The following is a 25,829-nucleotide window of genomic DNA, read 5'->3' as shown; positions in this document are numbered from 1 at the left end:
CATCACATGACCTTGTGTCAATAATCACCTGTCAGGGGGGCGGTCCTGGCGTCTGCGTCAGATTCTTTGTCTGGAGACGTTCCTGACTTCTCCGGGGAGGAGGAAGTGTAGGGATGATCTGACGGCGACGAATGTTCTGGTGCAGCTTCTAAGGGAACAAGCCTCATCTGATGTTGACTCTCAGCTGGTGGTGGCGGCAGCGGTAGGGATGGTAGAGTCACCGTGTCAGCCTCTGTGGGCCTGGGAGGAGTAAATTGTGTAATTATGGGAGCTCTTGGCCGTGGCGGTGTCACTTCAGTCTTTTTGTTTTCAGATAATTCCTCTAAAAGTGGAGAACCTTCGTGCAGAGGTGGAGAAAATTCGTGTATAGTGGGGAGGGGAGGACGTGGGGGGATTCCTATCTCATACTGAAGTGGAGGCTGTGGCCTGGGCGGCGTCGCCTCCCGCTCATCATCAGCATCATCACTAGGAGGGTCAGGTCTTGGAGGTGCACACACATACAACTCTTCCATAAGAGCGTCATCTGAAGCTGGAGGAACAGGGCGTGGGGGTGTCATCTCATGTATGGTGGGAGGAAGTGGACGGGGAGGTGTAATCTCATGCACGGGCACATTATTATCTTTTAGAAGTGAATCTTCGTAGACCTCGATAGGTCCCGGCGGCCTTGGGGGAGGAACCTCATCGACTTCAAGAACTGGGGTTGGGGGTCGTGGAGGTGGCAACTCCTCTTCTTCAACAGCAGGACAAGGGGGAGGTGATGCCTCTGCTTTAGAAACAGGAAGAGTCTGCGCCGGTAATACCAATTTTGAGTCTATATCTGTAAGCGACGATGATTCCATCGGCCTCACCTGGATCAGTGTGGGTTCCTCAGGTGGCGGCTCATCTGGCGGTAGAGGCCACACCTCATCAGGAGGACTAACACTCTCACACACACCATGTTGTTCTACACTTGGCGAAACTTGACTAATTTGAGCAACAGAAGCGTCTTCATTGGCATCCTGAGGCGAAGGAGCTACAGCTGAGGTAGAAGATGTACTAAATGGAAGACCGAACGGTGAAGCTTCTACAAGCAGTGTAGCGTGATGTAGAGCGGCGGGCACGGCAGAGAGGACAGACGGAGTGAGTACTGGAGTGTGGGTAAGTTGTGAAGATTCGGTTGGAGTAAAAGCACGACCAAAAGTTTCAGTGGCAGTAGATTGTGGCTGTGCCGAAGTGGAAGGTCGTTGTGTAGAAGAATCAGCTGCAGAAGAAGATGGTGGAGATTTCCACCTGGAAATATGAAGAAAAGTGTTCGAGAATATAAGAAACTTGCCAGCGCTACAGCAGCAACTGTGACTTTTGTCAGATATTAGGATTTTAAGACCAACACCAAAGTAGTTATAAGGAAAATTATTTACAGAGCGAAGTTACGTGTTGAGGGAAAACGTGATCAATTTAGTCTTTCCACGTTAATCCGACACCTTCCGTTCTTAGATAATTAAGAAAATAAAGAAATTAAATGTTCTTAAGACGAACCATTCTCATCATATTTAGATACACTGTACAGTTCTTTATAGGAAGGAACAGGAACTAAACCTTCCTTCCTGTTATTATTAAAGGAATCGTTTACTACACTATTATTAATATGCCTCCGTCCTGTACCAGTGACAGATGCTGTAGAGTGACGACGCACAAATACTCTATTACAACACTACAAATCTAAGAAGCAGCAACACTATGACATGACTCTCTTTATTTGGTAAGTGACGAGGAGTGTATGGGTAACTCACTACTGTACTGTAACACACAGGTCGAGTCATCCCTCTGGTCACTCGCATTCTGTAGTGTGCTGAGGCGTCGAACACTCACAAATGGTATGAACGAATCGGGATCAAGTTTAATAAGATTTTCCTAATCCAATAAACGGGTTGGGATATGGTGAAGGATTCGAGATGGTTCACTCAAGGATGTTACCACAACACACAAGGTAATCCATGCGGTGAGTGAGGTGAGAACAAGGCAAAGAAGGGTCGGAGTAAAGCAGGAAGACCGTGTACAGGGAGTCGGTCAAAGTAAAGTTAGCGGCATTATGTACAGCTTTTTGGAGCAGCATCTTAATTTATCATTGTGTCAGCATTTTGTAATATAACTATAGAAGTGATCGATCCATGACGACAAGTGGATTTTAATGGGAGGGAAATACGGGAGAGAGCCGAGTTTCTTTATTTCTCCAACGTTTCGGGCTACTTAGCTCTTTCCCGCATTACTCTCCCACCCATCACATAACTATAGAAGTTATTGGCCTACGTTACTAAAATACACAATCACCTCCTCTACCTGTCTCTATCTACATTAGTAACCAAACCTGAAGCTTATATACAGTACATGGCCTTACAGCAGTAGTAGAAAGATACGTGTACAGGTGTATTTACATATCACAGGCCTGACATCATTAAATGCTTGAAAAACTCTTGAGAAATATTCAAACCTGAAGGCGTCCCTGAGAGTCTGTGATTCCTGGGTCTTGTCGGGTTTCCTGATGGAGGTGACTTGCTCTAGCGTGAGGGTTCTGTCTCCCTGAGTATCCCCGCCATGTAGCACCAGTCGGGTCGTCACCGTCTCCGATGACACCTCCTTCCACGCCTGCACCAATAAGACAACAACATAACTCAGAGAGAAACAAAATATCATCTTCAAAAATACAAGTTGACTATGTGCTAAGTTGTCATCTGTAAACACTTGGGGTTACAGTTGCGAATTCCAGTATGTTATTGATAGTGAATACAGTACTCTTAGATACCATTCACTACAAAAGATATGAACAGCCCTGCCCCCAAAAATGTCCCTCGCCTGAGTTACACTTGGTCTTTGTGTACTGCTGGCGAGGAGAATGCCAAAAAACCCTAAATATTTAAATAATAGAATCTTCAGGCAGGCAGGTACTGGATGACTCTCTCTTTAGGGCAACAGTATACTGCCAAACAGGGCGCACACTAGATCTTATCCGGGAGCCTGGCCCCGTGCAGCCGCCAAGAGGAGTTTCGTACTGGGTGGCCACGAGTGAACCCTCCCTTCCTTCCACCTTTTCTCTCTATAACTCGCCTGGAGCAAATCTAAGTCCCTTTAACTTCTCCAATTCTGTCTTCTCTTTTTCCTTTCCTCCTGATTTTTTCTTTCATGTCACCATCTTATCAGCTTACTAATTATTCAGGAAGTTGGTCTGTTTCCTGTTATGAAGTTTATTGCCCAGTGTTAGTACAGGAGGAAATTGCAGTACCCAGAGAAAACCTGCCCCGTTTGGTAGGGTTACACTGGACATCCCCCACCACACTGCATGACGTCAAGCGGAGTTTACATTGCTAAACTTCTTCGTGATTGTGTTCTGTTTATAATAGTTATATTACCAGTGCATTTCACAAGCTAATTTTTGCTTCCCCAAGTGCAAAAATTACCAGAGACAAACCAACACAAAAAATTTATAATCCCTTAAAGAACTGTAGTGACTCTTTGCGTGTCCGTCTGCCAACCAATCAGCTACCTTGTTACAAACTGACCCTAGACCTCAGTTGCAAAGTTCGAGTGAACAGTGAATGACAATGACCATTGAGTTAGGATAACCGAATAATACATGGCTGGTAAAGTTAATCATAATCATTGACAAACTTCTGTTTTTTGCAGAGATGTTTATCAATATAGTTCTAAATAATATTAGTTTATTATGACACTGAAGATCAAGATACAAACATTTGTACATTTAACGCTCCTCAACTAAATACAAAAACATAGCCAGATAAGAAGAACCACAACTCTGGGACGGTGACAACTTCTTCAGTCGAACACCAACGGGCAAAACTGACAATACAGATTGTTCTTGGATCAAAATAATTATAAGATCCCTACACACATGATGCGGCCATACCTTCCCCGGTTTAGGAGGTGGAGGTGCGGCCTCCTGTGGCTGCGGCTCCACCTGCACGTGGATGTGGACGTCCCCATTGGCCAGCCCCTCTCGGCTGTGGTCCACTGTAGCGTGGAAGCCGGGGACTCCCTCATCTTCCTCGGCTTTTAAACGATCACCAGACTTGGATCGTGACCTGAAGTATGTCATTATAATTATAAGTTTATTCTGGTCTCTGGACCTACACTCAAAACATCACTTAATCTGAATCCTATGATCATGAGTTTCCTGTGAGGAAAAGAACTGACTCCCAGTTTGAGTTGGTATGAGCGGATCAAGCTCTATGTAGCCACCGACCTTGTTCATAACTTTTCAGATATACATACCCAGCCTCACCCTGTCTGTTACATGTGATGTATATAACACACACCCGAGTGATGCCGAGGGTGGGGTCGTAAAACACATTGAAAACATATTAATTCAAGCTCTCTAAGCAATCAGCAAGTCGAGTCTCAAATACTGTACTGTACATGGGGAGACGTAAGACTCACAGGTGTAAGGCACAAGTTTCCCATCAGAATAAAAACAAAATAGAATATCAGCATAGTACTTTAGTGTTTACTCTCTCTCTCTCTCTCTCTCTCTCTCTCTCTCTCTCTCACTCTCTCTCCCTCTCTCTCTCTCCACCGACCTCGTATCTTGTATCTTGTATCACCCATTACGGCTATCACTTCCCTACACTGTCTTCCATCACCTCACGCACTGTATAAAAACATTTGCACTCCTGTCGTGTTGCCTTCTCGGGTACCAACCTGTCTTCTCCATGAGACCTGACTCTCACCTGCCATGAATAATTAGGACCTGACTCTCACCTGCCATGAATAATTAGGACCTGACTCTCACCTGTCATGAATAAATAGGCTCTTACTCTCACCTGCCATAAGTACCTGGGACCTGACTCACCTGCCATGCACAATTAGAACCTGACCTTCACCTGCCATGAATAATTAGGACCTGGCTCTCACCTGTCATGAATAAATAGAATCTGACTCTCAGCTGCCACGAATAATTAAGACCTGACTCTCACTTGCCATAAATAATTAGGACCTGACTCTCACCTGCCATAAACAATTAGGACCTGACTCACTTGTCATAAATAATTAGGATCTGCTTCTCAACTGCCATAAATAATTATGACCGGACTCTCACCTGCCACGAGTAACCTTGTCTCTGAACTCCTTGAAGGAAGCGACAATCTCCCGCGTGAGAGACTTGGACCTGGAGCGTGACCTGGACCTGGTGGCTCTCTCGATAGCATCCGGGTGGTCCTGGGGCGGCTCACGCTTCACCTTGGTAGCGGCGGGGATGGTGGATGTAGCGGCGGCTGTGGTGGGTGTGGCTGTGGTGGATGTAGGAGTGGTGGGTGTAGGAGTGGTGGGTGTAGGAGTTGTGGTTGCGGCTGCGTCAGTGTCATCCACAACACGCGGGGTAGAGCGGCTCCTCGACCTGAAAGTGATGCAAAAGCGTCAGGTCAGTCAGTTTACCGGAATGTGTAATAGTGTTGTTTCCTTCATGTTAAGTCTGAGGAATTATCAATTAACGAAGTACAAATATGGAGGAAGGACATGAAAAGATCAGGGAAGGATCTGGAAAAACCGTGGAAGTGTGTGAACTGTTAAGACAAAGAGTTTGGGAAATAGGAAAAGGCAACGAAAAAAAAATGATTAAATATGGAAAAATCTGGGAAGCATTTATATTTTTTTTATTTACTTCACATCCTGAATCACCTTGTTAATAAGTACAGTAATTTGGGCGCTGAAAATGCAGAAAAAATTATCGCCTCATGCTGAAGACTTTTTTTACGGGATTTAGCCCACCCGGGCACAGGTCACTGACCCGCATCGGAGCCTCGGGGGCGAAATAATAATAATAATAATAATAATAGTAATAATAATAATAATAATAATAATAATAATAATAATAATAATAATAATAATAATAATAATAATAATAATAATAATAATAATAGTTTTGTATCCTCGACTATTGAAACTATTTTAAGAGATTATTTAGACATCTGAGGAAGAAAAAATTCGGAGGATAATTAGGAAATATTAATATAAACTTATTTTGTCATTACAAATAACTCATTAGCAAGATTAATAAAAAAATACATAATTTTTTATTTAGAACGTGAGTCAGCACTTTCATCAATAATTTTGGCAAGATGGTTTGTTCTGCTTCTCAAGACTCTTAACGAAGGAAAAGGAGACTTATATTACACAACTGTACACCATAAGGTTTTTAGTCCTTCAGAAGAACTACCACACACACTAAAGGTGGGGGCACACTGGAAACTTTCCTCTAAACGTGTTTGGCAAACAAAGAGACGTTTTGCGTCACACTGGGATGTTTTGTTGCCGCGTCTGCCCAACGCAACGAAAACAACAACAAAGGGTCTGGACGAGGTTCACCATGGAACACGTTACTACAGTTGAGGCCTTGCAGGACTGTGCTATAGCTCTTCAATTTCTGAAGCAAGTGAGGCGTCTGCAGAAGCTAAAGAAAAGACAATGGGTACGTTGTGAAGTTTCTTTAAAAGTGGCGGCGACTGGCTGGTCAAAGAAGACCCTGAATAATGATTTAATAATACTAAAGAAGTTTTAAAGTGAAGAATAAATAGAAATATGTCACCGTTTGTGTTAAATATTAAATTATTGTTTCATGATCTATTTAAATTTTTACTTGAAATTATATGAAGCTCATTTCAGCACGAATCCGGCCAGCAAAGCTCACCGCCAAACCGTTGTCCATTTCTAGCAACAACCGAAATCCTGCTGTTTGCTTGGCGTTTAGGCCAAGGGCCAGCAAAACGGGCAACATGTTTGGAGGAAAGTGCCCAGTGTGTCGCCACCTTTAGTCTACCCAGGACAATGGCTCAGCTGCTGACGAACTTAGGGAGGGAAACAACAGACTATACCTGGAGCGGCTTTGACGTTTGGCCTCGGCTTTGGCAAGGTCATCTTTGCCCTTCGACCCTGACTTAGTTCTTGACCTGGACCTTCTTTTGAGGATCTCGTCTAGCGGAAGGTCGGCCTCAGAGGGTGGTCGAGTGTCATCGTGGGTGAAGAGGTCCTGCAGTTCCTGACACTCGGGACAGGTGTGGTAGGTGCCGGAGGTGTCACAGGTACACTCAGAACACGTCCAGTACTCGGTGCTGACACTCGTCTGAAACAAACACAGTTCAGTCCTGACACCAACCATTGTGTTAGTTCACTGGATGATTACAATAATGACAAACAAATTACTTACGTTGTGTTCACTTTTAATGATGGAATTCATTTTTTTTCTGAACACTGCTGAACAAGATGGTTAACGCAGCCCTACAGTAAACTCACCTCGCATTGTTTTAAGAATTTTGGACCATATTAACTCTATATCATTGTGGAAAATATATATTAACACAACAGGTATAACCGTAGCTTACTCACATCGGTGTTGCTATAGAGAAGGGGTGGCCAGTCCACGGCTCGCGAAAATATATTGGCTCACCTCCTTTTGGCGTCATAATTAATGTTTGAGCTTTATATTTATAAACTGAAGAGCTGGAGCTTGGAGACAAGCCCAACAATATCTGTCTCTACTGCATTGTGAGGTCGCTGTCAACCAGCAACGTCTTGATTAGGTTTGTAGATCTGTTGGACCCTATCACTACTTTTCTTGAAGAAAAGAAAAGATCCTCAACTGGAAAATAGTGAATGGATGCAAGATCTGATGTTCCTTACTGATATAATGAAACAGCTACAAACTCTCAACTTGGCACTCCAGGGGAAGAATAAGATTATTTCTGATCTTACTCAAACAATTTTCAGCTTCCAGAATAAAATAAGAGTTTTTCAAAGAGACAAATTGACAAGAAACTTCAGCCACTTACCCCATCTCAAAAGGAGAGTAAATACATTCCATGATATTGAAATAAAAGACCACAAACTGGAAGACTACAAAGATAAATTACAAGGACTGCTTGATAATTTCCTAGCCAGATTTGATGACTTGCAAAAGCTGAAACCCTGCTTCGCCTTTCTTATAAATCCATTCATGGTTGATGTAGTCAATGATGGTTGTCCGATTCTCGAACCTCTGGTTACAGAATCATCTGCTGTGGAAATGGAACTAATGGCATTTTAGGAGGACCTGGGTCTTATGATGATCATAAATATCAGTCTACAGTCGAGTTCTGGAAGCAAGTTCCAGAAACAAAATATCCTGAATTCAAGAAAACTACTGTGCGACTCATCTCAATTTTCAGCACAACATACTGCTGCGAATCACTGTACTCCGTAACGAAGTTGTGAAGTGAAAACGTCGTGCAATCCTCACAAATGAACACCTGACGGAGCTAATTCGTACAGCCTTGACAACATTTCAGTCGGATTTTCAGACACAGCCAAGTTGGAGACTCACAAGACTTCTACTAGTAGTAAATAGCCTAATAATTGTAGCAATATCTCTTTACGTCATAAATAATGTTATGACAATATTGTAAGTTTGTAAGGTGGTAAAGTATCTAATGAAAATATCATTAATTTTATTGGTTTACTTGTTTTTCTTTTGCATATTTCCCTCTAAGTTTTGACCAAATGTTTTCTAAGACAAATAAATTTCATTGAAAATACTTAGTTTTTTACCTTTTATTTCAGCAATCTAATTTTATGTGATTGAAATGCAGAGTTGCATATTTTTCTGAGATGTTTCCGTAGTTCATTATGTATTAAACTTACTCAACACCGTTAAAACAAACATCACTCACCATTTTGATAACATTTGGTATATACGAGTACTGTATGTGAGCGTTCCGATTATTGAAACTAATTCAATTTAAGAGTTTAAATGTCTACATACATTAGTATATAATACTGCATACGTGTATTTCTTAGTAATATTTGCATATATTTTTTGTAATAAAATGTGTTTGTAACAATAAAAACGTGAATAAAGTTTCTTCATATCTTGTGGCTCTGGAGTATATGAAGATTATCGTATGCGGCTCTTGGGTTAAGCAAGTCTGGTCACCCCTGTTATAGAGTGAGGCGGTCCAGATATATAGTGCCCATTAAGACTGTATCTATCTGTACAACTGTTTATTTCAGCACCAAATAACTTTTTTTCCAATTCAGGATAACTCTTTAACTATTTACTAACACAGCTTTACGACATACACGAGAGGAGACTGAGTGAGCTTTCTATTCACTTTTCACGCCTCTCAGTAATGTACCATCATGAAACATAAATAATTAAACGTAAAATATAAACATATACACCAAGTTGTTTATGCAGACAACAAGGCAATCTTTTCTACAACAAAGTATTCTGTATATATATAAAACAGAATTAAAATATGTAACCTAAGACAGAATTTGGAGTCAACAAACTTTATCAACAACTTCCTACTTAACGTGCCAATAATATCACCCTGTTTATAGCTGTGTACTGGAGGGGTCTAGGACCACTGCCAGCCCCACTGTGTCAAGAGTTAGGTAACACAACAATATGCCTGACCTCACAACACTTAACACAAGAACGAAGAGTAAAGTGTTGCGAATAAAAAAATAAAAAACACACAATTAACAATACATGTATGGGGCCTCAAGTCCAGACGAATACATAAAGAAAAGAAAATTAATAAATAATACATAAATTAAATAATGTGAAAATACATAATTCGCTGAGAAAAAAAAATTATATCTACGGAAAGATACTTAATTTTCTAGTGAAATAACCCTTTGAATACAGTGAAATAACCCTTTGAATACAGTGAAATAACCATTTGAGTACAGTGAAATAACCCTTTGAATACAGTGAAATAATCCTTTGAGTACAGTGAAATAACCATTTGAATACAGTGAAATAACCCTTTGAGTACAGTGAAATAATCCCTTGAGTACAGTAAAATAACCCTTTGAGTACAGTGAAATAACCATTTGAGTACAGTGAAATAACCCTTTGAGTACAGTGAAATAACCCCATGAGTACAGTGAAATAATCCTTTGAGTACAGTGAAATAACCCCTTGAGTACAGTGAAATAATCCCTTTGGTACAGTGAAATAACTTTTTGAGTACAATGAAATAACCCTTTGAGTACAATGACCAATTACCTTTCACGAAAATGACAATGCCTCAGGGCGTTTAGTCATCGTACTCAAGGGGTTAGTCATCGTACTCAAGGGGTTACTCGTACTCAAGGGGTTAGTCATCGCACTCAAGGGATTAGTCATCGTATTCAAGGGGTAAGTCATTTTTCTTTAGGGGTTTGTCATCATACTCAAGGGGGTTAGTCATCATACTCAAGGGATTAGTCATCGCACTCAAGGGGTTAGTCATCGTACTCAAGGGGTTAGTCATCGTACTGAAGGGGGTAGTCAACATTCTCAAGGGGTTAGTCATCGTACTCAAGGGATTAGTCATCGTACTCAGGGGTTGGTTATCGTACTCAGGGTTAGTCATCGTACTCGTACTCAAGGGGTTAATCATCGTACTCAGGGTCATCGTACTCAAGGGGTTAATCATCGTACTCAAGGGGGTTAGTCATCGTACTCAAGGAGGTTAGTCATCGTACTCAAGGGGTTAGTCATCGTACTCAAGGGGTTAGTCATCGTACTCAAGAGGGTTAATCATCGTACTCAAGGGGGTTAGTCATCGTACTCAAGGGGGTTAGTCATCGTACTCAAGGGATTAGTCATCGTACTCAAGGGGTTAGTCATCGTACTCAAGGGGTTAGTCATCATACTCAAAGGGGTTTAGTCATCTTTCTTAAGGGGTTAGTCACCTTTCTTAAGGGGTTACTCGTACTGAAGGGGTTAGTCATCTTTCTTTAAGGGTTACTCGTACTCAAGGGGTTAGTCATCTTTCTTTAAGGGTTACTCGTACTCAAGGGGTTACTCAGGACATTTAGAAACATATCCCATTGCTTACATTGTTTTAATACCTGGACCGTCCATTGTATGAGTCATCGGCTGTGTACATGGTGAATAAATGAAAACATATATGACGATTTTACTGAATGAATGACTAACACTATCTAAACTATCTACCTATATACATCTCTATCTATCTTTCTTCATCTCAATCTATCTATCTATCTCTCTAACCCCAGAACAGTAACCTAAAATAACACTTTATCCAGCAGTAATGAGATGCACATGAAAACAACTCTAGTGTACAGTCTTGGCCTTAAGACACACAGACAGACATAATCATGGCGGAGCACAAACTGATTTAATAGAGATTCGAGGAGACGGAAACATTAATAAAATACCTGTACATTATATTTCCTTGATAAAGTCGTGTATAATGAATGATATAGTGAATAATGAGTTTTGTTTTGGTTACTCTTCAGTTTATATATAAATGGTTATGTCAGGTCTGATAAGGCTCGGCGTGTAGCCAATTATATTAATGTAACACCGTGGCTAAGAGTACAGATCCATGCGGCCGATTCCCCCCCCCCCCACAGGTTAACCGCTAAGTCATACAGTAGGGGCGATGTTAGGTTATATGTGGTTGTGACCCCTAATGCCCGTACGATTTCGGCCTATAATTTATTTTATTATTATCCCCCCTTATCGGCTTACTAGGCGTTCGGGTGGTTGGTCTGTTTCTTAAGATGATTATGTTTCGAGATCTGGTTTACAAGCCAAGAATTAGATTCACAACACTACGTTTACTTAGTAATTTAGTTTTTAAACTATGAGAATTCTTATATGTATATTATAATTCGATAGCTAAAACAAAAATGAAATATTATAGTTATCCTTCAACCATTTTCTATGGTGTTAGTATAATAGAAAATAAAAACTCTAGGGAAAACCATATTATATTGATGGTCATTTAAAATTTTATTCACGTTAATGTGTTCATTCTAGACGAGGCAATCATGTTTATATATTCAAATCTTCATCTATTTCTTCATGAATAAGTTTATTTGTCTTCTATGAACTGAGTAGAGTTATTGTGCTGTGTCCAGTTGCGCTCTCCGTGTGCTGTCTTGACTTTCCCAACTAAAGTCAGATAACCATTCCTAGCTGGGCCACACCAGTGACCAATAGGACAGGAGTGTGCAATAACCACTCAGCCACCGATGGTTAAGTTAAATTTAAGCTCCATGAATCTACACTGCTCTGTGGTGCCTTAAGTGTTTGATAACGGACAACAGCGTCTCTCGGCACTTGCCACAATAAGTTTTAGTTGGGAGCACCAGTCTTACTTCCTTAATTTATGAACACTGGGTGACCTTTACTGATTCTTAGTTCCGAAGAAATTTTCAATGATTCGGTGATCTTATAAACAATAGTATTATTAAAGTTGTATACCTCACGCGTTGTCAATAACCATTACAGGCTGCAGGACATCACCTTTTGGAGCTCCGATCTCCTTTAAGCTGTTGTCTTCATATCTTCATCAACATCCTCCTGGGACCTGGCGTGACGTCTGGTTTCTCGCGTGAACACCAATGCCAAGGGTTCATCGACGGTATATTCTGGTTTCCATTTTTCATAACTTGGTTGTTTTTGTCATTTATCGGTCGACAGAATCGGCAGCCTTCATTCTGCTTCTGTTGTATATATAAAACGACCCGAGATCTTTTTTTTTTAAAGTCTTGTCTTGGAATTGTTTTCATAATAGTTCCCTTTGCTAACTCTACCTTGACTCCCCCATTCTCTTATCTTCAGCTGGCTGTTGATCTTAAAGCTCTAGCAAGACTCTTCAGTATCTCATCCAGTCTTTAAAACGTTCCCCCAGATTGTGTTCAAAATATGTTTTCTCAAGTATTGTAAAAGGTTAACACAGCATATATGTAACTGGTTAATAATTGTATGGGTGTGTCTAAAATACATCACCAAATTTGCGTTTAATGTAATGTGACTCGCATACAGTTATCAGATGAACAAGATGAACTGTTCAATATCTAACATTTTAAGGAATACGTACGTCTTTTTCGATACACATGAGGCAGCCAAGTTGTTATACTCACAGTAACAGCAGCTTAAGGGGCAGCACTTAATACTGGGTCAACAAAGATGATGATGGTATGATGACTGCAACATGTAGCCGGGCGGGAGAAATGTCGATGTAAGAACCAAAATGACATTACTAAGTCTATTAATGAGATGGGAAGGATTTTCTTGGTCTGGTTATGTTGGGATAAAGTAGAGTAGATTTAGTTTTTTTATTTTTTGCGGTTTTAAACACGTTCGTTCTGTGAGTATAGCGTCAGATCACCCTACATGATAATACTGTTCATTATCTTGGGGTTTGTGGTAAGATGGGCGGCGTGAGGCGAGTTTCCTGGGGTTAGTTTTGATGTAATTATACTTGGTTTAGAGGCGCCTAAAACTATTGATATTCGGGAAAAGATGACATTAGCCTTTACTGGTGGCATCTCATGTGTCATAACCAACCACCTGAGAGCAATTCAGCACAAGTTCACTATTCATTTACACTTCATTATAACACCCGTTACCTGTATCTACAAACATGGTGAAGTAACATCACCACACTCAACACTGTAACAACAATACATCTCTACATCAACACTACAATATCAAATCCACACAACTGTTATTTTCCTCAGAGTTTATTGAATTTGTACAATGACTACTACTACTAGTACTACCTGTACTACTTCTGTAATACCTGTACTACACATGCACATAGTAGAGGTAAATACAGTCGGTATCAAGAGTGTAATTTTCCTCAGATTTCGATGATTTGGAAACTTTTATAAACGGCATCACAAATGTTCCTACTCATATATCAACAAGCTGAAGGACATCTTTCAGGAGGAGTGTGGCAAACTCAACGGTAGGGAGCCAGAGAGACATTCTTAGGGGATTACGTGTAACAACTGAGATAAATATGGAAGATTATGACATTTAATTTGTAATGTTGATGATATAAAGGTAAATAGTGGATGTTACTCTTGACTACTGCTGCTGTACCAAGATGTAGTATGCAGGCACCCAGGGCAGGAGACTACAGTGTGCGGTGGTGCTACTATACAAGTCTACAGTACGTGCTCATAAAGCCAAACTACATACAAACAAAAAACACATTATGTACTGCACTACAAAACATAAAACAAGGAAGTTAAAAACATTATGTCATGTCAGTAGTTTTATTATAAAGGTCAAACAATTAACAACACGGTCAACAAACAACAATAAATATACTAAACTCTTAACTAAAAATTGGTATTCATGGAAGTGTAAATACTTTGTACTGGGGAGTAATCACAGTAATGATTATTGTTACAAAAGAAAGAGGAAGCTTTAACAAAATATATTATTATAAACTTTTGGAGATATTTATATTTCCACGTACACAGTTTTTTTAGTGGTAAATAAAGAAAAAATATATATCTTTTAAACTTTTTAAAACTACAAAAATATAAGTGATAAAACCTGCAAGTGTGTGTGTGTGTGTGTGTGTGTGTGAGAACCTACTAGATCGGTGACGTCATTGCTAGGTTTGCCTCAGAAAGTTCCCTAACAGACATATTATTCTATCATTAGCCTCTCTAGCAGCCTCACCACTTATAATACAGTACAGTACTTCTATTCACTGGGTCTTTAATTAAACTAAATTCTCCATTAACTATTCCTTCATAACTGTCTTCAGAACCGTTCGTGTCAAGAGTCAACTACTGGACGTTATGTTTCTGTGTATTAATCAATGGACTTTCTTGGTCGACTTTCATGGGTTCTGTGAGCTTGTCTGAGTTTGGAATATTGAAAATTTTCTCAAAGTAATAATATACACTAATGTTTTAATATGTTTAACATGTTCTATTAAGCAGAAATAATCAATATGTAATGAAACCATTAATTATTTTGTTATCATTGAAGAATCTTCAGACACTCGGCTTCACCGTGCACCCGTCGATTAGATCTCTGCCTTGATGTATAATTTAACTTAATGGAGAAGTAATATTTGCTCTGTTTTTCATCCGAGTCTTAACAAGAGATAAAGACTCATTAAATAATTCCAGCATAACAAACACATTAGTTAACTATTAATTGAGCATTTAACTTGTTCATTATCCATATAAACATAATGTTATATTTTATAAGCACACTATTGTGTACGCAATAAAGTTATAAGCCATTTTTATTATTCTTAATATCTTTATCCATAAATGCTGCTTCATCAGCCATGAAAAGGTTTATGCTGACAACCACTAAACAACTGTCAGCCAGCGTGAGGAGTGTCAGGCCATCATTCAAGTCAGCGTCCAACAAGACGCTCTGATAACGACCAACTCCTGGAACATTACCTCAGCAGAGTGACACGTGTGATGTCTTCTCTTATTATAAACCTTCCGTCACCACACCAATGTACTGCTTCACCTGTGTCTGACATCATTATTTGTGGTGGTAGCGGCAGCTTCGGTCTTGGGCTTCGTCTCTCGTCACTCTCATACACTTAACATTATTACTGATACTTAAAAGCTAAATTCAAATGTTATGATTAAAACATATTTTATGCTCGTGAAAGTGTTATTAGTAATGAATCCGACAGTGCAGAGGGAGAGCCACTAAGCTGACAGCAGGTTCTCGTAGGTGAGTCTTCTGGCAAGTTTCCCACACAAGTATTGCGTTACATTATTAAATTAGCGATGGTCCGTTAGTTCCCATCCTTATAAACCCACACAGCTGAACACTTAACCACCTCTCTCTAGAACTTGTTTCCACAGTTGAACGCCAAAGGCCGATTCTTCCCACATATTAATTTGTGTACACCTTATCATATAGCATTTCATGGTGTATCTTGAGAGCTTTATAGATATCACTGCTGGAGATCATTTTGCTTGTCTTCTTCGTGTGGTCTTCTTGCATGACTTCTCAACACTAGGCCTAAAGCTACGGGTTTATGGATCTTTACCGACTCACTATACAGTATAGGGAACTATGTGTAAGTATTGAGGGTTTATTCTCCGAGATATAACTACTAAAACAACCCGTCTTGTTTGTATGTGGAAATGGTTGTGCTTGCATTACCAAACAGTAACAAACATAAGAGGAGTATAAGTCTGTGCTGTAAGAATCTGTCAACACGTCATGAAGTCTGAGATAATGTGTCAGTGTGTTACTATGTTAAACTAACATTCAACTACTTTACCACTACGTTATTTATTAATTACATTACTACATAACAACACTGTGAACAAAGACAACAACAACAAGTGAGCAGTGGTAAGAGGATGCACCTACAATACACGTACAGTACATAACTCTGTCTCTACCAACAATCTTCTACGGTCAGCAACACACCCAGGCCACAACACTCCGCCTTAACAACTTTAAAAAAAAACTGTATTGGATGATGTCTAGAGGTGGATGATGAGAGGGAGGTGGTGGTGAAGGACACACTAGAAGTAAGAAAATGGACAATTGGATATCCAGGAAGCAGCGGTGGATGATGAAGGCAGGAAAACTCGCTGCTGCTGAGAGGTTGACGGTGTTGTTACAGCATCAAGAGATAGTGTGACAGTGAATGATGAGTTGGTTGTGTTTACTCCGGGTTCTGGGCGGCAGAGGAGAGCTTGTGAGAGTTATGGAATATTAGGGAAGAATATTATGTTTGGTAAATTGATTTCATGTGAAACTTTTAGTATGAAGCAAATTTTGGGGGGGACGTGTAAGACCTATTTGTGTGACTTGATGAAGACAAACCCATGAGATCACTGAACAGGCCTGGGTGTGTTGCATGTGCCAGTTACTACAGCGGGTGCGCATGCGCTATGCGCTAGTTGTCAGCAGGGAGTTGTGCTGCATTTTGGTGCTGGGAGAAGCCTGGGGTGCTGGATGGTGCTGGGTGGAACTGGGAGTAGCCCGGGGTGCTGGGTGGAACTGGGAGAGGCCTGGGGTGCTGGGAGAAGCCTGGGGTGCTGGGAGAAGCCTGGGGTGCTGGGGGAAGCCTGGGGTGCTGGGTGCACACATGTAGGGGAGGATGACGGTGCCACACGCATCACTACATCATCACCACCGGCCTGGTTGATGACCTCTCAGAAAGCCGAACTGACCTCGTGTTCGGTGTCAGGACGGACGTGTGTGTCGCGAGGCGGGGATGTGGTGGGGGAGGTGGCGGCGGTGGCGGCGGCGGCGGCTGAGGGCAACATGAGGTCGTCCAGCTGCTGGGCCCGGGCTGTGATGTGCTGGATACGCTCGCTGATGGACTCCTGGGCCAACAGGTTCTCGTTGTGCTCCCTCACACTGAAACAACAACCACCTCAGTATACACAGTAACCGCACCGTGTTTAACATAATAATAATAATAATAATAATAATAATAATAATAATAATAATAATAATAATAATAATAATAATAATAATAATAATAATAATAATAATAATAATAATAATAATAATAATAATAATAATAAACACAGACAAAAAAACACAAAAATATTGTATAAAGAAAAACAATACTGAATAATGACATACTGTACATAACAAACTGTACATATATGAATGAAAAAGTGCTAAATTATTTGTATATCCTATAATTAAAAGTGAAGGAGACGAGAAGGAAAATTGAAAAGAGAGAGAGAGAGACTGTGTGTGTGTATGTGTGTGCCGACTCCCCAGCCCGATCCTCTACGGGCAGCGAAACGAGCCAAGCCGCAGCCCTGGAGGACAATGCAAAAGGTACAAAGACCAACTCAGAATGAAGCTCAAAAAATTTAACATTCCTGCAAAGGATCTTGAAACTATCGCATCCAACAGTGGTATATGATGTTCCACCTGTACCCAAGGCGTCAAACATCTCCAGAACGAGCGTAATGGGGCCAGATGTGTGCGTAGGGAAAGGAGACACAATCGCACTCCCAGAGACCTCCCACCCAACCTGGAGCTGTCATGCCCACCCAATGTGTGATAGAGTCTGTGGGTCAAGGACCGGACTCCACAGCCTCATCCAGTGGCACCGTCGACAACATCCCTAGTTCACCGCTCATCGTCGATTTCATAATGATGCCGAGTCATCAATGGCTACGACGGACAGCCTTAAGCAAGTGTGTGTGTAAAGGAACACCTGTGATACACTAACCACCATCATGTTATCACAACCCAACATCAAAACATTTATAAGCATTATGTAAGTATTTCCTCCATAAAACGATACAAATAATATATAATAAAGACAATTTACAATTTCAATTTTCATTCTTTGGAAGTTTAACTATTTTTGTTTGCATTTACATTTATTTACACTTATGTTTCTTGTTATCTATAAGTGAAACTATTTTACTTGTTTAACGTCTTTGTAATCTTTTGGTGACACTTGATCGTAACATATGGTGGTGGTGAGGCACTATGACCCTCCCTCAGTAAGTGGCATTACTGAGGGCCTGGCACAGTGCCTCTGTCTACCTGCTGGCCAACAACACCGCCTCACGCATCTCATAACCTCAACTCCTGGCCAAGCGTAGATGACGCCAACCTCACCCACCACCCACACACCCACACACACACACACACACACACACACACAAGGAGGAGTAGTTTAATAATGAAATAATAGTTCAGTAATATTTAGGTATAAGGTTCAGGGAGATTGAGTCTCACGTGGACAGTATCATAACACGTAGTGTTTTAAATAGTATACGAGTGGATATGTAAATAAAATGTCCTTAAGGGTTCACATGTGCCACGATACAGACTTTGGTGTGTGTGTGTCTGTGTGTGTGTGTGTGTGTGTGTGTGATTGCCAAGTGGGTTAGGCGCCTCTGTCTGCCTACACGTAGATAGAACAGATGAAGGTCGTAGAGAGAGTCGTAGTGTGTGTGTGTGTGTGTGTGTGTGTGTGTGTGTGTGTGTGTGTGTGTGTGTGTGTGTGTGTGTGCTGTGTGGGGTAGTGAAAGTGGTGGTGATGGTGAGGTAGGGAGGTGAGGTGAAACAGTGAGACGTGAGATAAAGGTTGGTGGAGACACTCTACCTTCCCTCACACCTGTATACCTGCCCAGAATAAGGTACACCCGGTGCCAGAGTGCCAGTGCCAAGCAGTAACCATCCATCAGGAGATCAGTTAGGAGTTCCCACAATATTACGTTGCTGTAACATCATCACTACCTCACATACTGTAGTGTACCACCTTCCATCACCACCACACTACCCTCACCTTCCATCACCACCACACTACCCTCACCTTCCATCACCACCACACTACCCTCACCTTCCATCACCACCACACTACCCTCACCTTCCATCACCACCACACTACCCTCACCTTCCATCACCACCACACTACCCTCACCTTCCATCACCACCACACTACCCTCACCTTCCATCACCACCACACTACCCTCACAACCACCACCAATAACAGTAACACCCTCCTGCCACGGTCAGAAATGTTAGGTCGTCTCACACCCACCTGTTACCTGTGTTAAGTCCTCCCCCAGCAGTTTCTCCCTCCTCTTGGTTGTGTATCAGGGAGAAGCTCTTGAAATTTCATGTGATTTAGAGATTTTTTTTCTTAATAATAAAATAAACATAAAATTATTCAGAAAAGACCAGCGTGAATACTAATGTGAAAATAGGAATCTGTAATATAGTGTAATTACAGAGTACAGTGTGTTTATAAAGCTACACACACACACACACACACACACACACACACTTCAACAAGGAGGGAGGGTCAATGCTCCCAAGTCCCCCCCACAAAAACACGAAACAGGCAACTTCCAAAACAGTGAACAGACCCCTCCACACACCTTCCCTCCCCAAGTAAACTATCCTTAAATATATTAACACATTTTATTTTTTTAGATCAGACAAAGAAAAACAGGTGTAAGGCGAAGTAGTTATAGTTTTTGCCAATTAAGAGGTAGAGGAGGAAGGAGGCACCATGTATCTTGGCACCATAATCTCGGCAGGATGTTGGCACTGGCCCTACATACGGGAGCTGCATTCTCTAGTTGCACCACCACAAAACCTCACACTTTACGTAAACCCAAACAAAAATGTGTCTAATTCATGTCGTGTGAGCCATTAAAACATGACTGGGTGACTGACCACACGAGCAAGACATAAAGGCATAGACATGACCAAAGTCTTAAGCTACATAAGGTGTGAGAGAGAGAGAGAGAGAGACTCGCATAGTTTAGATACCCTGCAGCATAGCCTCCACCAAGCGGCACCTTTAAGGGATAGACCAAAGACTGTAACAGGAATTTTGTCCATAACACGAACAAGTCTTCTGGCAGCCTTAGGTAACACAGCCTCGAATTTTTTTTGTAAGAAAAGAAAAAAAAATCTTGTTGGCCTGCTGTGAGGCGGAGGAGGACATATGTCTCACACAAACACAAGATACAGCCTCACCCAGACGCTTATACAGCAGCCTTTTCACGGACATTAGTTCAGTAACTCATATTTGGTGTCAGACTTCACAAATGACGCACAATATATCAAGATGCTGGACAACACGTAGGTTACCAGAGTGTCTGAAGGTGTAGGGGAGTGTCTGAAGGTGTAGGGGAGTGTCTGAAGGTGTAGAGGAGTGTCTGAAGGTTTAGGGGAGTGTCTGAAGGTGTAGAGGAGTGTCTGAAGGTGTAGGGGAGTGTCTGAAGGTGTAGGGGAGTGTCTGAAGGTGTTAGTGTCTGAAGGTGTGTAGTGTCTGAAGGTGTAGAGGAGTGTCTGAAGGTGGGAGGTGTCTGAAGGTGTAGAGAGTGTCTGAAGGTGTAGTCTGAAGGTGTAGAGGTGTCTGAAGGTGTGGGGAGTGTCTGGGTGTAGGGGAGTGTCTGAAGGTGTAGGGAGTGTCTGAAGGGAGTGTCGTCTAGGGGAGTGAGGAGTGTCTGAAGGTGTAGACTGAAGGTGTGTCTGAAGAGTGTGGGGGAGTGTCTGAAGGTGTCATTAATGTCTGAAGGTGTAAAGAGTGTCTGAAGGTGTAAGTGTCAAAGAGTGTCTTCACAAGTGTCGTCAGAGAGTGTCTGAAGGTGTAGAGGAGTGTCTGAGGTGTGGGAGTGTCTGAGGTGTAGGGAGGTGTCCTGAGTGTCTGAAGTAGGAGTGGAGTGTCTGTGGAGTGTCTGAAGGTGTAGGGGAGTGTCTGAAGAGGAGAGGTGTGGGGAGTGTCTGAAGGTGTGGGGAGTGTCTGAAGGTGTAGGTCTGAAGGTGTAGGGGAGTGTCTGAAGGAGTGTGAAGGTGTAGGGAGTGTCTGAAGGTGTAGAGGGGAAGGTGTGTCTGAAGGTGTAGAGTGTCTGAAGTGTGTGGGGAGTGTCTCTGAAGGTGTAGAAGAGTGTCTGAAGGTGTAGGGAGTGTCTGAAGGTGAGGGGAGTGTCTGAAGGTGTAGAGGAGTGTCTGAAGAGTGTCTGAAGGTGGGAGTGTCTGAAGGTGTAGGGGAGTGTCTGAAGGTGTAGTGTCTGAAGGGTGTCTGAAGGTGTCTGAAGGTGTCTGAAGGTGTAGAGGAGTGTCTCTGTGAGGAGTGTCTGAAGTGTGTAAGAGTGCGGAGTGTCTGAAGGTGTAGGGAGTGTCTGAAGGTGTAGAGGAGTGTCTGAAGTGTCTGAAGAGGTGTAGAGGAGTGTCTGAAGGTGTAGAGGAGTGTCTGAAGGTGTAGAGGAGTGTCTGAAGGTGTAGGGAGTGTCTGAAGAGTGTCTGAAGTGTGGAAGGGTGAGAAGGTGTAGGGGAGTGTCTGAGGGGTGTCTGAGTGTGTGGGGAGTGTCTGTCTCTGGAAGGAAGGTAGGGAGTGTCACAGGGGTGGGGAGTGTCTGTGTGTGTGGGGAGTGTGTCTGAAGGTGTAGAGGAGTGTCTGAAGGTGTTCTAAGGTGTGAAGGTGTAGGTGTCTGAAGGTGTTGTCTGAAGGTGTGTAGGGGAGAAGGTGTTTGAAGGTGTGTCTGAAGGTGTAGGGGAGTGTCTGAAGGTGTAGGGGAGTGTCTGAAGGTGTAGGGGAGTGTCTGAAGGTGTAGGGGGGTAGGAACAAAGTGTAAGGGAACGAGTCATGCTGCCAGGATACACACACATCACCTTCTGGGCGCCCCAGCTCACTACACCAAGTCTTAGCACCACCAAAATGCCTCAAGATTGTAAACAGCGACTGTCTGGCATCTCAAGACAGGTGAAGCAGGTGGCACTTCCCTCTGGAAGGTGCCACGTGAGATTAAATGTAAATAAACAATACTCCTTCATTAAACGATACTGCTTCATTATACACACATACAGTACTAGTTCATTATACACACACACGATACTGCTTCAATATACACACACGATACCGCTTCATTATACACACATACAGTACTAGTTCATTATACACACACACGATACTGCTTCAATATGCACACACGATACTGCTTCATTATACACACAATACTGGTTCATTATATATATATATATATATATATATATATATATATATATATATATATATATATATATATATATATATACACAGACACACACACACGATACTGCTTCATTATACACGAACGATATACTGGTTCATTATACACACACACGCGATACTGCTTCATTACGATACACACAATACGGTTCATTACACACACACACGACACTGCTTCATTGTACACAAACGATACTGGTCATTATACACACACACGCGATACTGCTTCATTATACACACACACACAACACCGGTTCATTATACACACACACACACATACACGATACTGCTTCATCATACACACACGATACTGGTCTATTATACACAGAAATACTGCTTCATTAAACACACACACAATACCGGTCTATTATACACACACACACACACACACACACACACACACACACACACACGATACTGCTTCATTATATACACAAACGATACTGGTTCATTATACACAAACGATACTGGTTCATTATACACAAACGATACTGCTTCATTATACACACACTTTACTACCTTTAACTAACATGTATGCCTTAATGTCTTTGTTAATAGTCTAGCTACTTAAAACAGTCTTATAATATTCTATGTAAATCATATATAAATATAATACATAATTATTTTTTATCTTCAATACTGATGTGGCTCTGTACATTACTGTAGTCTTAAAACTCACTGTAATGACCGCCTGTATCCATCTGCTTGTGATCATTACCTGTACAGTCGCGGTCAAAAGTAATCATCCACTCTACCACCTAACCCCAGGGCCAGGCTGGGTCCTTTCTGCACGGTAAGTCACGTGGGGTGGAAATGGGAGATGGTTGATTTGGTTGAGGGCCGTTTGGTGGGTGGGGCGTGTGGGAGGGTAGTAAAGTTGGTCACCAGAAGGAAGGGATTTAAGGAAGCGGGGAAATTCATGAAAGAAGGAAGGGAAGGAAGGATGGATGCAAGTTATTTTTCCTCTCACTATATTGTCTTGGGTTTACCTGTTTGACAGTGTAAAGGAAGATCCTTATTTGTTATTATTATTATGTGCCATCCATTTCCTTATTTAGAATTGTTCATGTTATTCAAGTTTTAAACAACGGTAGATAGATATTTATAATGTTAATACGAGGAGAAATGTTGAATACGAGGATGGAAATCACATTTTATATTTAATATTTACCAACACAGGTCATACAAAATCTCTATAGCCCGCCCACTGTCCTCCTAGGCTAGCCTGTCAATCGTGGTCTCCCCGGCCAAAAATTATATAATTTATATGAATTAAGAGTTCACATATGTTTTGTTTACATTACACGTCCGAAATTAGTCATCTTAATATATCGGATGCCAGCAAACCAGCGGGTTAATTAACGTCACATAGTGACCACAACCTCCCTTGTAATTTGATACGTTGTAGTCAGCCAGTTCAGTTCCAAGTTTAGAAGCTCCAAAAGTTGTTGGTAGCGAAAGTCAGAGCGGGGAAGATGACAGAGGAAGGAGCAGGAGGTTAGGAAGGGAAGTGTAGTGGGAGAGATAGTGCCGTGGCTTTACACGACTGCGTTTATTTGGTTAGCGCATAGCGCACGTATTTGGTCTTTGTCTGTGTTGGGTGTGTGATCCTCGGGTCACCACTCCTCGGATTGTGTCAGTTCCAAGTTTAGAAGCTCCAACAACTTTCCCTGAATACGAATTCGCAACCTTTCGATTTACAACAGGTACCTACTTACTGCTAGGTGAACAGGGACCAAGGAGGCTAGGAAGAGAGTCCAAACAACTTCCGCCTGCCCGGGAATCGAACCCGTGACATCTTGCTTGCGAGGCAAGAGCGGTACTGCTTCTACCACAAGCGCCAGCCGCGTGTTTACCAATAATTGTCCGCGACTCGCCAATCGACGTTCTTTAGCGCCCATCTTGGACTGGGTTTGGAGCAGTGGACAAACGCCTCGCATTGATTTTCACACCTCTAATACTACAGGGAGGACAAGACACAATGTATCCAACAATTCATTTTTAATATTGTTATTACTGATTTTTTTTCAAGAGCGGTAGTGGCGAGAGGTGAAAGTGATCAAGTAACAGCCTAGTTTAGTGTTACTAGTGGTGAGCAAGTCACGCCTCCTCCCCTTTTATGTTGTCACTATGAAGGGCTTTCCCTCACGGAAGCCAGACGCCTTATCAACCCTAATGACACATTACCTGCCAAAAGCTCACTCACATTCCTTCCCAGAATCTCAAGTAGAGGCAGCCACCCTCATGGTTGGTTGGTCACTGCCATGGTCATTAAGGCCGTCATCGTTAAGCTACATCCACCAACCTTAACACCTTCTCCATGTGTTAAGGATAATTCTATGACCACATACACTCACCAAGTATGTGGCCCTTGACTTGCGCCCTCCTACCTTACCCGGGTCACCCCACCCCTAGCTCTCCCCCCATCAATACCTCCCCCTGCCTCTTGTGAGTTGTGACCCGTCGTATAGAAAGGCCTCGAGCTAGTGGGTATAGTAATAGGAAGGGTGGATGATTACTATTGACCGCGACTGTACCTAAATCACTTTCCTGTCTGTATTCACCTGTCTGTATTCATTACCTGTAAAACTCTCTCTAGCCTCGGTCCTTCAAAAAACTGCTGACAATAGTAAGAAAAATAATATATTCACGTTGTAGTTTTAATGTCTTCAGCGTTTTATCTCCACCTTTATCTTTGTCTTTTGGTTCCATCTTTAACACATCTTAAGCTCTATCCTTCAGAGACTTCTGTCTCACTTTTACTTTCCAGATTGTTTTGTGTTCTATTTCTTCTCCTCATCACCCCCTCCCGTCCCCCGGCTGGAGAATGTTGCACCATGTAACAAGATGTGACAGGTTGTAGCAGACGGCCGGCAAGGAGTCAGGAGGAACAGGTGACTGCCTCTCTCTCAGCCTGACGTCACACCTACGCCCATGATCATCCGCTAGTCCTCAGCTTATCGTGCTGACAGTTATCAGCTCGGCGTCGCCCAATGAATCTCCGGGTGTAGGAAAAAGTAGGTATAATTTATTCTAACACTTGTATAAAGTAGCCAAAAATATAGAACTTCTTAGAAACAACAAGGTTAAAGTTGGCACTGTGGATGGTGGCGGCTCAGTGCCAGAGGGAGGTGGTGGGGTTGGGTAGTGAGGTAGGGGGCTGCTGCTCGCTCCTGTACCTGCACTACCATACCCCACCTCTTCAATGCTGCTAGGGGAAGGTGCAAAGGGGTGATGAGGTTGGATACTGAGGTAGGGGGCTGTTAAGGGGAGGTGCTAGGGGGTGGTGAGGTTGGATACTGAGGTAGGGGGCTGTTAAGGGGAGGTGCTAGGGGGTGGTGAGGTTGGACACTGAGGTAGGGGGCTGCTGCTCGCTCCCCAAATTACATCATGCAACACCACCTCACTCATCATCAACCGCCACACTACCCATATGGAGAATTAGCAACTGACTACACCACACTACACACTACACTACACTACACTACACACTACACTACATACTACACTACACTACACTACACACTACACTACATACTACAGCTATAACGTGTGTAC

General features: G+C 42.1%; 1 protein-coding gene across 1 annotated transcript in view; it reads right to left on the bottom strand.

The window, feature by feature from the left end:
- Positions 1–25,829, bottom strand: part of LOC121855138 — a 55,667-nt gene that overhangs the window by 5,972 nt on the left and 23,866 nt on the right. The window contains exons 13-18 of the mRNA XM_042350002.1: positions 16,960–17,149; positions 6,858–7,105; positions 5,087–5,383; positions 3,899–4,073; positions 2,468–2,622; positions 29–1,269 (exon numbers count right to left, since the gene is read on the bottom strand). Coding sequence (XP_042205936.1) covers positions 29–1,269; positions 2,468–2,622; positions 3,899–4,073; positions 5,087–5,383; positions 6,858–7,105; positions 16,960–17,149 — 2,306 coding nt within the window. The remainder of the gene's footprint in view (positions 1–28; positions 1,270–2,467; positions 2,623–3,898; positions 4,074–5,086; positions 5,384–6,857; positions 7,106–16,959; positions 17,150–25,829) is intronic.

This window comes from Homarus americanus, unplaced genomic scaffold, assembly GCF_018991925.1.
Source record: "Homarus americanus isolate GMGI-L3 unplaced genomic scaffold, GMGI_Hamer_2.0 scaffold17266, whole genome shotgun sequence".
NCBI lineage: Eukaryota > Metazoa > Arthropoda > Malacostraca > Decapoda > Nephropidae > Homarus > Homarus americanus.
The sequence above is the reverse complement of the archived record's forward strand: the minus strand, read 5'-3'. Positions and strand labels throughout refer to the sequence as shown.